Here is an 18,823-nt window from a genome sequence, read left to right as displayed (position 1 = left end):
AGCAAAAAAGCAAAATAAAGACCAGGGTTGATAGCATGTTATCATTTGTGTAATATTAGAGCATGGAGAGGGGGACAGTAAACACACACACACACAACACCCAGGAATGATTAATGAACAATATACCTTTGAAAAGAAACACAAAAACTAGGTACCTGGGGTTCATGGGAGCAAGGAAACTTTCACTTTCTACTGTTTAGTACCTTTTGAATTAAAAGTATCTTTAAGTGGCTCACGCCTGTAATCCCAGCACTTTGGGAGGCCAAGGCAAGTGGATCACCTGAGGTCAGGAGACCAGGACCAGCCTGGCCAACATAGTGAAACCCTGTCTCCACCAAAAATACAAAAATTAGCCGGGCATGGTAGTGCACACGTGTAATCCCAGGATAATCACTTGAACCCTGGAGGTGGAGGTTGCAGTGAGCCAAGATTGCGCCACTGCACTCCAGCCTGGGCAACAGAGCCAGACTCCATCTCAAAAGAAAAAAAAGTGTTTAATGTATTTCTATTAGAAAAGTAAAACTCAAATAAAAACATAAAAGAAACATAGGATATCCCTATGTTGCCCAGGCTGGTCTTGAAATTCTGGCCTCAAGTGAAACTCCCACCTTGGCCTCCCAATATGCTGGGATTACAGGCATGAGCCACCACACCCAGCCCCAGATAACAGTTTCAGTTTACTGAGTGTGGGTCATAGTTTTTGTTTATTTGCATGCCTTGTAATTTTTTGTTGAAGAGTGACATTTTAGATAATATATTGTAGGACAGTGTGGATGGCATCTAGCCTGGGGAAACAACTTTTCCCCTTGAAAGTTGTTCTTTTGTTTATTTGTGTGTGTGGGTTTAGCTGTTTGCCGATACTAAATGTCTTAATCCATTTTGTGCTTAATCCATTTTGTGCTCCTATAACTGAATACCTGAAACTGGTTAATTTAAAATTTATAATGAAAATAATTTTTTTTCTCACAGTTCTGGAGGCTGGGAAGTCCAAGACCAGTTGGCTCGCATCTGGTGAGAGCCTTCTTGCTGTATCATCCTATGGTGGAAGTCATCACATGGTGGAAGCGCAAAGAGAGGGCCATACTTGTCCTTTTATAATGAACCTACTACTCCTGCAATAACAGCATAATCTATTCGTGAGGGCGGAACCCTCATGGCCTAATCAGCTCTTAAAGGTCCCACCTCTTAAGTTGTTATAATGGCAGTTAAATTTAAACATGAGTTTGGAAGGGTGCAGACATTCAAACCATAGCACTAAACTAAATCTATGAATTCTCCCATGCAATATGTGTCTACTGAAGTCTCTGTTCTGTTAGGGTTTTTTCCTTGTTTCATTCTTAAACCCGGTTTCCCAAGGTTCTCCTTGGTGTGTATACAGCTTAGTGTTCAGCCAAACATTAATTAAACATTTGGCTCAAACACCTTGAGCCAGTAAGACTTTCTCTCTCTACTGATGGATCACTGTGTGTACAGGGGAGTGTGTTCAAAGTCCAGCTGTTGTATGTCTTCACTGGCTTTTACATTCTGCAAGGCCCTCTTGAACCTTCTTGCTTATCCACTGTGTATGTGCTTGAGGATCCATCAGCCCGGAATGTTTGGGTGTCTTGGGTCTATCTTCCAAGTCTTTGATGCATATCCTTGCAGCTTCTGGTCCACTTGGGATATGTAGAGAGGTTATGAAGTCTCCTATGGCTGTGTCATCCCTGGGAAATTCCTGTTAAATCCCACCTAGTTTGCCAATCCATTGCTTGCCCCAAACAAAAGGCAACATAAGGCAAGCAGAGCCACCTTCTATCCATGTTTGCTTGCCACTGAGATCACCTGTTTAAACTGATAATGGCTCCAACTCAAGCCTCCTTTGGCCGTGGCGGCAAGGCTGTTCATTTTCATGTCCTGCCCCAACCTACTTGAACTTCACTTACAACAGAACTGGAGTGGTGGAATGGGGGTTGTTCCAGGCAAGAACAACAAAAAAAATTGTTGTCCTTATCTGAAATTCAGTGATCTTCATGAATAAGCATTTATCTGATTGTGGTATGTGCCTTTTTAATTTTACTTCTAGAGTGACAAATTTTTGGTTTTGACAGTTTTTTTCTAGGTTTATAGTTTCTTCTTGGGGAGAGAATGTGTCAACCTCACTCCATCATGCTGAAGTAAATCTTCATCTCTTAATTTTATCTCTCAAAAATATCCTGAGGATTCCCTCTGGAGTCTGATAAGTAATTGCAGTATCTGTTTCTATGGTTGGATGATTCAGCATTCCAGGAATAATAGTTACTTTTTAGACCTCTAAAGAAGAAGTGACAACCACGTAAATGAAAAGATGCTTCTTAAATCATGGAGAATCAGGGCTTACTATCACTGTATTTTGAAACTGTTTCAGCCTTACTTTATAACTGATTTAGTATATTTTTCTTTTAATTTCAGCTTTCAGTGAAGTTCCTTATGACTTCCCCTGAAATTGCTTCCTTATCATGGGGGCAAATGAAAGTAAAAGGCTCTAATACAACCTATAAGGACTGCAAAGTATGGCCAGGGGGCAGTCGGACTTGGGATTGGAGAGAAACAGGAACTGAGGTAAGATATTAGTCTTTGGTTGACACTACATGAGGCTGACCAAGTGATTTCCAACCTCCTAAGCTGCAATGACTAAGTGAAAAACTATTTCTCTTGTGTCTTTTTGAGATATAATTCATATACCATTAAATTCACCCTTTTAAAGTATGCAATTCAATGGACTTCTTACATTCAATGCCCCTGTAGTGATATTATAGTGATTTATATTCATAAACTTGTACAACAGTTACCACCGTTAGTTCCAGAATATATTTATCACCTCAGAAAGGAACCACATAACCACTACCAGTCAGTGCCAATTCACTACCACTTCTAGTCCCTAGAAATGATTAATCTACTTTCTGTTGTTATAGATATGCCTATTCTGGATGTTTTCTATAAATTACATCATTCAGATATCTTAGGTGTGTTCCTAGGAGTGGATTTCTGGGTTATATAGTGTTTAACCTTTTGAGGTACTGCCAGACTATCTTCCAAGGCACCTGCACCATTTTACATCTCCACTAGGAATATAGGAAGGTTCTAGTTTTTCCACATTCCTCCTCAACACACTGTTCTTTTCATTGTTTTGTTTTTATCAGAACCATCTTATTAGGTGTGAAGTGTTCTTCTCATTGCGGTTTTGATTTGCATTTCCCTGCATTTCCTCAAGTATTCTCAGTGTGCGGTGCCCAAGGTAGAGCCTCCTTTCCATGAGTGTAAGTTGGGCAAAACAAGGGAGCCTCTACCTTTTGACCCCACTCACCTGGGATGTAGTCTCAACAACAGAAAGATGGGGGCAGAATGAGAGGCACTAAAGTCCTGCTCCTCCTGGGAAGGAAGCCTTCCAGCTAGATGCTGAGGGGAGAAAGAGTCTTGTGTTCTTGGCTACGGCAGTCTGGAGAGTAGTCTGTGCCTCACAATGGGGATGGGGCAGGGAGGTATTTATCTTGACGCCTCCACTGTACATGTGCACCAATTCTTACCTGTCTTACCAAATATCTCAATGAGTTCTGGCTTCTATAAAAAAAATTGTCATAGACTGAGTGCCTTAAATAATAAACATTTATTTCTCACAGTTCTGGAGACTGAAAGTGTGAGATTAGGATGCCAGCATGGTCAGGTTCTGGTCCTTGTATTAGTTCATTTTCACGCTGCCGATAAAGACATAACTGAGACTGGGGAGAAAAAGAGGTTTAATGGACTTACAGTTCCACATGGCTGGGGAGGCCTCACAATCATGGCAGAAGGCAAGGAGGAGCAAGTCACGTCTTACATAGATGGTGGCAGGCAAAGAGAGCTTGTGCAGAGAAACTCTCATTTTTAAAACCATCAGATCTCATGAGACTCATTCACTATCACGAGAGCAGCACAGGAAAGACCCATCCCCATAATTCAATCACCTCCCACTGAGTTCCTCTCACAATATGCAGGAATTGTGGGAGTTACAATCCAAGATGAGATTTGGGTGGGGACACAGCCAAACCGTATCAGCCCTCTTCCAGTTTGCAGACAGCCAACTTCTCTTCGTATCCTTACATGGTGGAAGGAGAGGTAACTAGCTTTTGGGCTTCTTATAAGGGCACTAATCTCATTCATGAGGGCTCTACCCTTAGGACCCAGTTACCTCCTATAGGCCCCACCTCTAAATAATATCACATTGGGATTAGAGTTTCAATATATACATTTTTAAGGGACACACATATTAAGTCCATTGCAGCAAATTTTTTTTTTTTTACAGTCTTTCTTTCTTTCTTTCTTTCTTTCTTTCTTTTTCTTTCTTTCTTTGTTTGTTTGTTTTGGAGACAGTCTCCCTCTGTCGTCCAGGCTAGAGTGCAGTGGTGAGATCATGGCTCACTGCAGTCTACACCACCTGGGCGAAACGGATCTTCCTCCCTCAGCCTCCTGAGTAGCAAGGACCACAGGCAAGCAATCACACATGGCTTATTTCTTTAGTTTTTATAGAGATGAGGTCTCACTACATTGCCCAGGCTGGTCTTGAACTCCTGACCCCAAGAAATCCTCCCACCTTGGCCTCCCAAAATGCTGAGATTACAGGCATGAGCCATCATACCCAGCCAGATTTTCTTGAATACACGTTTATTCATTGGGTATTTGCTCTTAGGACCATTTCCAGAGGCTTTAGGGGTTTTGTTGTTGTTGTTTTGTTGAGTTCTTGGTTTGGGTTTTTCTTTGTTGTTATTATTAATAATTTTTCACATAGGAGTGGGTCAGTGGAGCTCCTCATGATGTAATGATGGAAGTAGATCCTTCATTTTTGAAGAATAGTTTGTTGGATATAGATTTCTTGATCAATAGTCTTTTTCTTTCAGCACTTTCAAAATGCCATCCCACCACCCTTTGGCTTCATTGGTTTCTAATGATAAATCAACCATTAGCATTATTAGAGCTCCCTTGGACTTGTTGAGTTGCTTCTCTCTAACTGCTTTCAAAACACATCATAGTAATTTAACTATGATATGTCTAGGTATGGATATCTTTGAGTTTGTCCTACCTGGAATTTATTGAGCTTCATGAAGATGTAGATTATTGTTTTTTTAATCAAATTTGAGGAAGTTTAAAGCCATTATTTCTTCAAGTATTCTTTCTACTCCTACCTCCCTTTTCTTGTGACTCCCATTATGAATATATTGGTAGGCATTAGGGTATCCTACAGGTCTCTGAGTCTATATTCTTTGTCTTCATTTTTTTTCTTTCCTTTGTCTCAGACTAGATAATCTCCATTGACCTATTTTCAATTTTGTTGATTCTTATCTGCTATTGAGCCCCTGCAGTGACATTTTTATTTCTATCATTGTACTTTCCAGCTCCACAATTTCTTTTTCTTTTCTTTTTTTTTGGTGGGGGGATAGACTATTGCTCTGTTGCCACAGCTGGAGTGCCGTGGCACAATTTCAGCTCACTACAACCTCCGCCTCCCAGGTTCAAGCAATTCTCCTACCTCAGCCTCCTGTGTAGCTGGGATTACAGGTGCACTCCACCATGTCCAGCTCTTTTTGTATTTTTAGTAGGGACAGGGTTTTACCATGTTGGCCAGGCTGGTCTCAAATTCCTTACCTCAAGTGATCCGCCCACCTCGGCCTCCCAAAGTGCTGGGTTTATAGGCGTGAGCCACCACACCTGGCCCAGAATTTCTGTTTGGTTATTTTTAACAATTTATATTTCTTTATTGATATTTTTTATTTGGTAAGATATTGTTATACTTTTCTTTAGTTCTTTTGAACATGGTTTCCTTTGGCTCCTATTACATATTTAAAATCGCTGATTTACAGTCTTTCTCTGTAAGTCCAATGTCTGGGCTTCCTCTGGGATAGTTTCTACTGTCTGCTTCCCCCAATCTCCATAGGGACCTGCCTTTCTTTTTCTTTCTTTCTTAATGTCTTTGTTGTTTTGTTTATATTTCTCAACTTTTTTTTTTGAGAACTAGACATTTTACATAATATAATGTGGCAACACCGGAAATCAACTCCCCCTCCCATTCTGAGGGTTTGTTGTTGCTATTTTTTGCAGTTATTTGTTCCTATGTGGTACTATAAAGTCTGTATTCTTTGTTTGTGGCCTCTGAGGTCTGCTAATTTACCTTGGTGATGAGCTAATGATTTGACTGAGATTTTTTTTTTCTTTTTGAGACGGAGTCTCGCTCTGTCACCCAGGCTGGAGTGCAGTGGCACGATCTCGGCTCACTGCAAGCTCCGCCTCCCGGGTTCACGCCATTCTCCTGCCTCAGCCTCTCCGAGTAGCTGGGACTACAGGCGCCTGCCACCACGCCCGGCTAATTTTTTTGTATTTTTAGTAGAAATGGGGTTTCACCATGGTCTCGATCTCCTGACTTCATGATCCGCCCGCCTCGGCCTCCCAAAGTGCTGGGATTACAAGCGTGAGCCACCGCGCCCAGCCGACTGAGATTTCTTTACATTGCTGGAATCAGGTGTTTAGATTTACCCATGTGTCCATGTGTCTACCAGTTGCCTTTCTTATTATTCATTTTTGTAATTTAGATCTTTTGAGGTCAATTTCTTCTTTTAGAAAAATCAGTATCCAGCTGGGCATGGTGGCTCAGACCTCTGATCATAGCACTTTGGGAGGCCAAGGCAGGCAGCTCATTTTAGGCCAGGAGATTGATACCATCCTGGCCAAAATGGTGAAACCCCGTCGTCTCCTCAACTTTGGGAAGTGGAGGCGGGCGGATCACCTGAGGTTGGGAGTTCGAGAGCAGCCTGACCAATGTGGAGAAACTCCGTCTCTACTAACAATACAAAATTAGCCAGGTGTGGTGGTGGCGCATGCCTGTAATCCCAGCTACTTGGGAGGCTGAGGCAGGAGAATCGCTTGAACCTGGGAGGTGGAGGTTGCGGTGAGCCAAGATCGCGCCATTGCACTCCATCCTGGGTAACAAGAGTGAAACTCCATCTCATAAAAAGAAATTAGTATAATTAGTATCCTTTAGAAGTTCTTTCAGTAAGGATTTCTTGGTGATCTCTCCTAGTTTTTATTTGTCTGAAAAGGTCCTTGTTTTTAAATTTTAATTTGTCTTGTATTCTAAGTTGACAATTTTTTTTAGAACTTTATTTGTAGGAACCCTGAATAATCAGACTATGCCATTTGGGATCTGTCCCATAAAGGAAGATTCATATTTGCATCTTTTCTGTATCCTGTGTTACTCTCAATCTGGGATCACTTTTAATTTTTTGACTGATGGCTTCCAAAACTGGGCTGATAGTGTAAATTTGAGCCCCAAACTGATGTATGAGCAGGTTTGTGGTTATAAATTATCAGGGGAGACCTTTTTCCCCTCTAGAGCCATGACTGAGCAGAAAGCTTTCCTCATCTTTTTCATTTGCCAAGGGGTGGAATTTTTGGGTCTCAGAATGTGTGATAAAATGCCAGGCAGAATGGCAGTGCCTCAGGGTAACTTCAATATTGCCTCAGGGTAACTTCAATATCAGTTCACCATTTTGATTTCCAACTCCCCCTTCACTTTGGCCTTTGGGAATTTCCCTTTCCTTTCTGCAAGCTCAGCTATGTATTTCAGAGGATGTTTATTTTTATCTGGCATTTGGTTTAAGGAAACTTTGTAGGTTGTATAGTCTATCACATTGTTCTGCATTGTAAACAGTTATGCCTACAAAATTAGGCCCCACATAGCAAGAGAGCCCTAACACATATTCTTTGTTCATGCCTTGGTTTTGAACTGCATGCACTCATTGATGATCATGACACCCAGTTTGGTTTGTTAGTTACCAACCTACATCATAATGGATGGAATATACCTAGATTGGTAAAAAGAATAGGAGGGCATGGAGATATAGAAGGGACAGAATGAAAGAAAACTGAGGAATAAGAAGCCTTAAATCATGTAGCCTACTTGAACCAAATGGCTCCATCGGAGTGAAGTTGGAGAATGGGAAGAATAGGTGGTGGTGTAGTTAATAGAGCATCTATATATGCAGAACTGAGTTTATACTGTATTCAGTTAATAAGTCATAACCACTTTAGCTAGTGTATTAGTCAGGGCTCTCTAGAAAAACAGAACTAGTAGGAGATACATATATATAAAATCAGGTTTACTATAAGAAATTGACTTGTCCATGATCTGCTGTCTGCAAGTCTGAAGTCCTAAAAACCCTGGGAGCTGAAGGTTTAAATCCCAGTCCAAGAGCAGAAGAAATTGAGATGAGATGTCCCAGTTAAAATGGTGAGGCAGAAAAAAAGAGGTAAATTCTCCTTCGTTTGCCTTATGTTCTTTTCAGGCCCTCAATGGATTGGATGATGCCTACCACATAGGGGAGGGTAGTCTACCGAGTCCACCAATTTAAATACTAATCTCATCCATAGACATTCTCACAGACACACCCAGAAATCATATTTAATTTGGGCAGTCTGTGGTGCAGTTGAGCTGGCACATAAAATTAACCATCAAAGATACTTATGTGGGAGAGTGATGTGTCTGACAAAGGTTATCCAGACTGTGGTTTAAGTTATACTGGAGCACAAACTTACACGGGTTCCACACTTGAGAGATTCATTTCCCTTTAGAAATGGCTTTAGTGCTGTATATTTCTATTTTTCCCACATAAGACCGTATGAGTTAATATTACCATTAACCTCATTCTTTTTTTTTGAGACAGAGTCTCGCTCTGTCACCCAGGCTGGAGTGCAGGGTGTGATCTCAGCACACTGCAACCTCCGCCTCCCAGGTTCAAGTGATTCTCCTATCTCAGCCTCCAGAGTAGCTGGGATTACAGGCACCCACCACCTCGCTTGTCTAATTTTTTTGTATTTTCAGTAGAGATGGTGTTTCACCATGTTGGCCAGGCTGGTCTCGAACGCCTGACCTCAGGTGATCCTCCTGCCTCGACCTCCCAAAGTGGTGGGATTACAGGTGTGAGCCACTGCGCCTGGCCAACCTCATTCTTTATAGAAACTTAAGCAGAGAGAAGTTATATAACTTGTGTAGGCACAGAGCTAGAAACATGTGAAAGCAAACAGTAAGCTCAGGTCAGATTGTAACTTTCTTTCCTGTTTCTTTCTACTACATAGTGTTTCCTCTTATATCCACAACACTGTCTCCCAAGCTGGAGTGCAGGGTTGTAATCATAGCTCACTGCAACCTCAACCTCTTAGATTCAAGCGATCCTCCAGCCTGCTCTTATCATCCCAACTAGCTAGAAGTAGAAGCATGTGCCACAATGCCTGGCTAATTTATTTTTATTTTTTGTAGAGACAGAGTCTGTCTATGTTGCTCAGGCTGGTCTCAAACTCCTGGCCTGAAGTGGTACTCCTTTTTTTTTTTTTAAAGATGGGGTCTCACTCGGTCCCCCAGGCTGGAGTGCAATGGTGCCATTATTGTTCACTGTAGCCTTGATCTCCCAGGCTCAAGCGCTCCTCCCACCTCGGCCTCCTGAGTAGCTGGGACCCCAGGCAATTGCCTCCATACCGGGCTAATTTTTTATTTTTTATTTTTATTTTTATTATTTTTTTGAGACGGAGTCTTGCTCTGTCACCCAGGCTGGAATGCAATGCAGTGGTGTGACCTTGGCTCACTGCAACCTCTGACTCCCAGGTTCAAGCGATTCTCTTGCCTCAGCCTCCTGAGTAGCTGGGATTACTGGTGTGCATAACCACACCCAGCTAATTTCTTTTGCATTTTTAGTAAAGATGGATTTCACCATGTTGGCCAGGCCTGTCTCAAACTCCTGAGCTCAGGTGATCTGCCCATCTCGGCCTCTCAAAGTACTGGGATTACTGGCGTGAGCCACTGCACCTGGCCTAATTTTTAAATATTTTGTAGAGACAGGGTCTCACTCTGGTTGCTTAGGTTGGTTCAAACTCCTGGGCTCAAGTGATCCTTTTGCCTTGGCCTCCCAAAGTGCTGGATCTGTTTTTTTTTTTTTTTTTTTTTTAAATGATGCAGTTCCAAGTTATCCTTTCACTCTCCTATATTTCATAACACATATTTGAAGACCTAGCTATTCCATATCAAATTCTTTTTCTCTTCCAAACCTGTCATGATCTTTCTTTCCTCTGCACCTTTGCTAAAACTATTTCCTTCTGTATCTGATGAAATCTTATACATTCCTCTATTCTTGGCTTTTGCATTATCTCCTCTATGAAGCATTTTCTTAATCCTTCTGAGAATGAGCTGCTTACTCCCTTCCATTATTTAATACTCTGTGCCTCTATTATAGCACTTAGCACAGTTCACTTTTATTATAATGAGGATCTGTTTCCCCCGCTCAGTGGTAAACTCCCTAAGGTTAGCAAGAACTATGCATTTAACACAGTGCCAGTAAAGCAAGAACTCAATGTTTGCTGAATTGAAATTTTCATTATAAATGTCATTAAACAAACTTTTTATCCTTTTTAACATTCCCTCTGAGATAGGTTAATGTTATAATTCCTTTTTTATTAGTTTAAAAAAGGACAGAGCAGATTTTGTAGTGATTACAGAATGGAAACATAAGAAAATTTAAGGTCTTCAAGCAGTATCCTGAAATAATAATTAGTATAAACTCCAAAATCTCTACCAGTCATTAAAACAACTAGTATGTACCTAGTCAAATATAACTTTTCCAGGGTCACATAATTAATAATTTTTGGAACCAAAATTTGAGCATAAGTTGTTCTTTCTCTAAAGCCCATACTTTCCTTCTGTTTTATACTGTCCTTGCTCATTCCTATCCTAAGGCAATAACTATCTTATTATAGAAGAGTTTTCTATATGGAAACATGCATAGATCATCATTCATGTGTCCTTTTCGTTAGACTGAAAGGGGTCAAGAATGAAGGTATAAAAATGTAAGTATAAAATTAAAGAAAAACCAATTAGCAGCCACACAAAGAAAACTAAAGGAACTATGGAAATGTTTACCCCAACTTCTTATTTTGAAAAATGTTAAACCTACAGAATAGTTATGTGAATAATATAATACATTTCCATATATCCTTTACCTAAATCCTCAAGTTGTCAACATTTTACCGTTTGTTTCTTTTCGCGCTCTAAACACACACACATACACACATATACACACAGATACTTTGTCCCCCTGTCATTTGACAGTAAATCACAGATACGATATTTCAGTATTTCTCTCCTAAGGACATGAATATTCTCCTCTATAACTACAATTCTATTATCAAAAACAAGGATATTATCATTGATACAATATCTTTTTGTTTTTTTTTTGAGATGGAGTCTCGCTCTGTGGCCCAGGCTGGAGTGCAGTGGCACGATCTCGGCTCATTGTAACCTCTGCCTCCTGGGGTCAAGCAATTCTCTGCCTCATCCTCCTGAGTAGCAGGGATTACAGGCACGTGCCACCACGCCTGGCTAATTTTTGTATTTTTAGTAGAGACAGGGTTTCACCATCTTGGCCAGACTGGTCTTGAACTCCTGGCCTCGTGATCCACCCACCTCGGCCTCCCAAAGTGCTGGGATTACAGGCGTGAGCCACTGCGCCCGGCTGATACAATAATATCTAATATACAGTCTGTATTCGGATTTCCCCAGTGTCCCAAGAATGTTCTCTATAACTTTTGTTGATTCTCAGAGAATTGTACAATTGACCAGGCTAGAGTTTCTTCTGCTCAGGACAGTTCTTCTTAAGGAAAGATTGATGAGCTGTTCCTAGCTGTTCCTTGTGTTTTTGTTTGCTTTTGCTTTTGTTTTCCTACTCACCTTCTAAAGCTGGTTGTTGTGGAAAGTTGATATAGTTGGATATTTGTCTCCACCCAAATCTTTTGTTGAAGTGTAATCCCCAATGTTGGAGGTGGGGCTTGGTGGGAGGTAATTGGGTCATGTGGGCAGTTCCCTCATGAATAACTTAGTGCTGTCTCGGTGATAGTGAGTGAGTTGTCAGGAGATCTGGTTATTTAAAAGTGTGTGGTACCTCCCCCAACCTTGCTCCTGCTTTCATCATATGACATGCCTACTCCCACTTCACCTTCTGCCATGGGTAAAAGCTCCCTGAGGCCTCCTCAGAAGTCAAGCAGATGCTGGCATCATGCTTGTACAGCCTGCAGAACTGTGAACCAATTAAACCTCTTTTGTTTATAAATTACCATTTCAGGTATTTCTTTATAGCAAAGTAAGAAAGGCCTCTGTTGCAAATTATACAAGAAATAGAATAAACAGTTGTATACCATCAATTCAGACTCACTAGTTGTTAACATTCTGCCACATTTGCTTTATCTAGCCCTCCATGGCCCTCTTCTCTCCTCATAATTATTTTTGCTAAATAATTTGGAAGTAAGTTGTGGGCAGCCATAGTGGCTCACATCTGTAATCCCAGCACTTTGGGAGGATGAGGGATGAGATGGGAGGATCACTTGGGCCCAGGAGGTCAAGGCTGCAGTGAGCCATGATTGCATCAGTGAGCTTCACTCCAGCCTGGCCAACAGAATGAGACCCTGTCTCAAAAAAAAAAAAAAAAAAAGAAGAAGAAGAAAGAAAAAGTCACTGAAATTAATGATCATTTTTAATGTTGTCAATTTGACATACAGGATTTGGTTTATTTGTTTCTGTTGGCATACAATTTTAGGTGCCTCCCATTTCCTGTCGGTCTTGATTTTAACTTTTTGAATATGTAAAATATTTACATAATTCAGAATTCAAACTTCAAACTATGACAGTCACTTGCTGTTCACTATCACCAGAACAGCAAGGGAGATATCCACATCCATGATCCGGTCACCTCCCATCAGGTCCCTCCTCCAACACTGGGGATTACAATTCAACATGAGATTTGCGCAGGGACACAAATCCAAACGATATCATAGATACACTCAGAAAGTCTTATTCACCTCCCTATCTCTTCCATCACATTGCCACCTCACTCCATGTAGGTAATTATTTTGTATTAGTTTCTGGTTTATCCTTTTTTGTATTTTTCTGGAAAAAATAAGCAAACATAAATATACATATATAAATAATTTTTTTCTTTTTTCCCCATTTTCCATACACAAAAGGTAGCATGCCTTACTTCTTTATATTCTGTTCACTTAATATATACAGAAAATCAGGATATCAGTTCATAGAGATATGTCTTTTTCTTTTTTACCACTGTATAGTAACCAACTTTGTGAATGTAATATTGTTTATTCACTTTAGTCCTAAGGGATGGGTACTCGATTGCTTTCAATATTTTAGTACTATAAACAATACTACATTGAATAACCATGTACATTTTTTTTTGTATTGTTGAAAGTGTATATCCAGGGTAAATTTTTAGAACTGAGATTGTGATTAAAGAGTAAATGTAAATGTAGATTTGTTAGATATTGCCAAATTCCCCTTTATAGGGGTTGTACCATATTTTAGTATTACCAACAATTTATGAAAAGGCCAATTTTAAAATGTAGAAATGTTTAAATTTGTTAGTAAAAGTGAACAGTATTTGTATTAGTCCGTTCTTTCATTGCTATAAAGAACTACCTGAGATTCGTTAGTTTCTAAAGAAAAGAGGTTTAATTGGCTCAGGTTTCCATAGGCTGTACAGGAAGCATTGCTAGGGAGGCCTCAGGAAACTTGCAATCATGGCAGAAGGCAAAGAGGAAGCTGGCATGTCTTACATGGCCAGAGCAGGAGGCAGAAGTAGAGTGGGGAGGTACTATATACTTTTAAACAACCAGAACTCATGAGAATTCACTCACTATCACGAGAACAGCAAGGGGGATATTGGCCCCATGATCTAGTGGCCTCACACCAGGCCCCTTCTCCAACATTGGGTATTATAATTCGATTTGAGATTTGGTCAGGGACACAAATCCAAACCATATCATTCTGCATCTGGCCCCTCCCAAATCTCATGTCCTTCTCACATTTCAAATTACAACCATGCCGGGCTGGGTGCAGTGGTTTACCCCTGTAATCCCAGCACTTTGGGAGGCCAAATTGGGTGGATTGCTTCAGGTCAGGAGTTCAAGACCAACCTGGCCAACATGATGAAACCCTGTCTCTACTAAAAATATAAACATTAGCTGGGCATGGTGGCGCACCCCTGTAATCCCAGCTACTTGGTAGGCTGAGGCAGGAGAATCGCTTGAACCTAGGAGCTGGAGGTGGCAGTGAGCTGAGATTGCACCACTGCACTCCAGCCTGAGTGACAGAGTGAGACTCTGTCTCAAAAAAAAAATAAATAAATACAACCATGCCTTCCCAACAGTCCTCCAAATTCTTTTTTTTGAGACAGAGTCTCGCTCCGTTGCCCAGGCTGGAGTGCAGTGGTGCCATCTTGGCTCACTGCAAGCTCCACCTCCCAGGTTTATGCCATTCTCCTGCCTCAGCCTCCCGAGTAGCTGGGACTACAGGGGCCCGCCACCACACCTTGCTAATTTTTTTTGTATTTTTAGTAGAGACGGGGTTTCATTGTGTTAGCCAGGATGGTCTTGATCTCCTGACCTCGTGATCCATCCGTCTCAGCCTTCCAAAGTGCTGGGATTACAGGCGTGAGCCACCGCGCCCAGCTATCCTCCAAATTCTTAACACATTCCAGCATTAACTGAAAAGTCCACAGTCCAAAGTCTCATCTAATACAAGGCAAGTCTCTTCTGCCTATAAGCCTATAAGATCAAAAACAGTTAGTTACTTCCAAGATAAAATGGGGTTATAGGCATTGGCTAAATACTTCCATTCCAAAAGGGAGAAATTAGCCAAAACAAAGAAGCTACAGTCCCATGCAAGTCTGAAACCCAGCAGGGCAGTAATTAAAACTTAAAACTCCAAAATAATATCCTTTGGCTCCATGTCTCACATCCATGTAACACTGATGCAAGGGGTGGAGTCCCAAGGCTTTGGGCAGCTCTGCCTCTGTGGCTCTGCAGGGTGCAACCCCTGTAGCTGCTTTCATGAGCATTGAGCGCCTGTGGGTTTTCCAGGTGCATGGTGCAAGCCATTGGTGGATCTACCATTCTCATGTCTGGAGGATGGTGGCCCTCTTCTCACACCTCCATTAACCAGTGTCCCAGTGGGGACTCTGTGTAGGGGCTCCAACCCCACGTTTGCCCTCCATACTGTTATTGTAGAGGTTTTCCACCCCCAGCAGACTTCTGCCTGGACATCAGGCATTTCCATACATCCTCTAAAAACTAGGTAGAGGCTCCCAAGCCTCAAGTGTCACACTCTGTGCACCCACCAGCTGAACACCTCATGGGAGCCACCAAGGCCTATGGCTTGCACCCTCTGAAGCATCAGCCTGAGCTGTACCTTGGCCCCTTTTAACCGTAGCTAGAGCTGGAGTGGCCGTGATGCAGGGTGCCATGACCTGAGGCTGCACAGAGCAGTAAGGCCTTGTACCTGTCCCACAAAACCATTATTTCCTCCTAGGCCTCCAGGCCTGTGATGGGAGGAGCTACTGTGAAGGTCTCTAAAATTCCTTCCAGGAATTTTCCCCATTATCTTGGTTATGAATATTTGGCTCCTCTTTACATATGCAAATTTCTACAGCTGGCTTGAATTCCTCTCCTGAAAATTTTTTTTTCTTTTTTTGTTTTGAGACAGAGTCTCACTCTGTTGTCCAGGCTGGAGTGCAGTGGCGCGATCTCAGCTTACTGCAACCTCTACCTCTCGGGTTTACGCCATTCTCCTGCCTCAGCCTCCCAAGTAGCTGGGACTACAGGTGCTTGCCACCACACCCAGCTAATTTTTTTTTTTGTATTTTTAGTAGAGACGGGGTGTCACTGTGTTAGCCAGGATGGTCTCGATCTGACCTCATGACCCGTCTCGGACTCCCAAAGTGCTGGGATTACAGGTGTGAGCCACCACGCCCGGCCTTTTTTTTCTTTTATGCCACATGACCAGGCTGCAAATTTTTCAAACCTTTATAATCTGCTTCCCTTTTAAATATAAGTTCCAGTTTTATGTCTTTTTTTTTGCTCAAGAACATGAGCATAGGCTGCTAGAAGCAGCCAGACCATGCCTTGAGTGTTTTGCTGCTTAGAAATTTCTTCCACCAGCCAAGTGCAGTGGCTCATCCCTGTAATCCCAGCACGTTGGGAGGCCAAGGTTATGAGATGGGCCAAGGTGAGCAGATTGCTTAAGCTCAGGAGTTCAAGACTAGCCTGGGCAACATGGCAAAACCCTGGCTCTAGCAAAAACACAAAAAATTAGCTGTGCATGGTGGTATGCACCTGTAATCCCAGCTACTTGTGAGGCTGAGGTAGGGGGATTCCTTAAGCCCAGGAGGCAGAGTTGCAGTGAGCTGAGATTGCCCCATTGCACTCCAGCCTGGGTGACAGAGTGACACCGTCTCAAAAAAAAAAAAAAAAAAAAAAGAAAGGTCTTCCACCAGATACCCTAAATCATCACTCTCAAGTTCAAAGTTCTACAGATCTCTAGGGCAGGGGCACAATGCCCCCAGTCTGTTTGCTAAAGCATAGCACAAGTAACCTTTACACTAGTTCCCAATAAGTTCCTCATCTCCAAGACCTTCTCAGCCTGGACTTCACTGTCCATATCACAGTGAGCATTTTGGTCACAACCATTCAACAGGTCTCCAGGAATTTCCAAATTTGCCCTCATCTTCCTTTCTTCTTCTGAGCCCTTCAAACTATTCCACCCTCTGCCCATTACCTAGTTCCATAGCTGCTTCCACATTTTCAGGTATCTTTATAGCATTACCCCCTTCCTGGTACCAATTTTCTTTATTAGTCTCTTCTTGCATTGCTATAAAGAGCTACCTGAGACTGGTTAGTTTCTAGAGAAAAGAGTTTCAATTGGCTCACAGTTCCACAGGCTGTAAAGGAAGCATAGCTGGGGAGGCCTCAGGAAACTTACTATCATGGCAGAAGGGGAAGAGGAAGCTGGCATATCTTACATGGCTGGAGCAAGAGGAAGAGAGCAAGCAGAGACATGCTATATACTTTAAACAACCAGATCTCACTCACTATCATGAGAACAGCAAGGTGGATACTGGCCCCATGATCCATGCACCTCCCACCAGTCCCCTTCTCCAACATTGGGGATTACAATTCGACATGAGATTTGGGCGGGGACACAAATCCAAACCATGTCAGTATTCCATATTTCATTCTTTACTGAAGTCAAAGTTGAAAACGGAATACAAGGTAGAAGCTCCCAAGAATGAAAGGACAGACTGGTGATTTCTCAGAGCATGTTAGAATCCTTCATTTAAGCTCAAATATTCTAGCATCCAAAAATGAATTTGGATACGTAGCATCATTAATTCACTATGAAGTAATAGTGCATATATCATCACCCAACACTAAAGGATATGTAGGGTCTGCTTACTGGCGTTGTCTTTAAGATAAATCACCTGTTTCTGCCTTCAAGAAGCTCTATAGAGGAATTAAGCAAAAAGATAATTGTAATAAGTGCCACGGTAGATGAACCAAGAGAGGTATAATGGTAATGAGAGAAAGGAATACCTAAGACTGCCTAGATCACTTAGAGGTATTCTTCATAGAAAGTGGGATCTTTGACCTGACTCTTGAAGGAGAAGTTTCCCAGGTAAACAATGGTAACTAGCCTACTGGCAGGAAAAACATATGTCTAGATGTAGAAGTGTAGGAAAAAATGCTGGAGTAGAATCATGGGAAGAGCTCTTCAATTTGTCACTATCTATAAATATTTATTTTTATAGGGAGCTCTAAAGTCATATAATTGGTTGAGGCTAGATTGATATTTAAGATCCATCTAAGCCTTGGATCCTGTGACTCTGATTATTTTATTATTTTATTTTTTTATTTTACTTTAAGTTCTCAGATACATGTGCAGAACATGCAGGTTTGTTACATAGGTATACATGTGCCATGATGGTTTGCTGCACCTATCAACCCATCAACTAGGGTTTTTTTGTTTTTTTTTTTTGAGATGGAGTCTTGCTCTGTCACCCCGGCTGGAGGGTATTGGTGCAATCTTGGCTCACTGCAGCTTCCACCTCCCGGGTTCAAGTGATTCTCCTGCCTCAGCCTCCCAAGTAGCTGGGACTACAGGCGTGCGCCACCATGCCCTGCTAATTTTTGTATTTTTAGTAGAGACACGGTTTCACCATATTGGCCAGGCTGGTCTTGAACTCCTGACCTTGTGATCCGCCCACATTGGCCCCCCAAAGTGCTGGGATTACAGGCGTGAGCCACCGTGCTCGGCCGTCATCTAGGTTTTAAGCCCCACATGCATTAGGTATTTGTCCTAATGCTGTCCCTCACAGGTGACCCAGGCTGGAGTACAGTGGTATGATCATATTTCACTATAACCTCAAACTTCTGGACTCAAGCAATCCTGTTGTGTCAGCCTCCTGAGTAGCTGAGACTACAGTTGTGTGCCACCATGCATGGCTAATATATCTAATTTTTTTTTTTTTTGAGACAGACTCTTGCTCTGTCACCCAGGCTGGAGTGCAGTTGCGCAATCTCGGCTCACTGCAACCTCCGCCTCCTGCGTTTAAGCAATTCTTTTTTTTTTTTTTGTAGTTGCAAGATTTAATAGAGTGAAAACAGAGCTCCCATACAAAGGGAGGAGACCCAAAGAGGGTTGCCATTGCCAGCTCGAATGCTGGCTCAAATGCCCGCTGTGCTCTCAGGCGATAGATGATTGGCTATTTCTTTACCTCCTGTTTTTGCCTAATTAGCATTTTAGTGAGCTCTCTTTGCTACCTGATTGGTGGGGTGTGAGCTAAGTTGCAAGCCCTGTGTTTAAAGGTGGATGCAGTCACCTTCCCAGCTAGGCTTAGGGATTCTTAGTCGGCCTAGGAAATCCAGCTAGTCCTGTCTCTCAGTACCCCCTCTCAAC

The 18,823-nt window shown here is 42.0% G+C and overlaps 1 protein-coding gene and 1 long non-coding RNA gene across 7 annotated transcripts in view; one reads left to right on the top strand and one right to left on the bottom strand.

The window, feature by feature from the left end:
- Window positions 1-18,823, top strand: part of AAMDC (adipogenesis associated Mth938 domain containing) — a 60,051-nt gene that overhangs the window by 11,291 nt on the left and 29,937 nt on the right. For 3 of the 6 annotated variants that reach the window (XM_012505196.2, XM_012505188.2, XM_030828893.1), the window contains exon 2: window positions 2,428-2,577. In XM_012505196.2, the coding sequence (XP_012360650.1) occupies window positions 2,446-2,577 (132 nt within the window). In that variant the 5' untranslated portion in view covers window positions 2,428-2,445. Of the gene's footprint in view, window positions 1-969; window positions 1,176-2,427; window positions 2,578-18,823 lie in introns of all 6 variants that reach the window. The other 3 variants (XM_030828892.1, XM_030828891.1, XM_012505190.2) reach the window with 2 other exon arrangements.
- LOC115838575 overlaps window positions 1-18,823 on the bottom strand; it is a 34,963-nt gene that overhangs the window by 1,693 nt on the left and 14,447 nt on the right. The gene's annotated exons all lie outside the window — the stretch shown is intronic.

This window comes from Nomascus leucogenys, chromosome 15, assembly GCF_006542625.1.
Source record: "Nomascus leucogenys isolate Asia chromosome 15, Asia_NLE_v1, whole genome shotgun sequence".
Lineage (NCBI taxonomy): Eukaryota > Metazoa > Chordata > Mammalia > Primates > Hylobatidae > Nomascus > Nomascus leucogenys.
The sequence above is the reverse complement of the archived record's forward strand: the minus strand, read 5'-3'. Positions and strand labels throughout refer to the sequence as shown.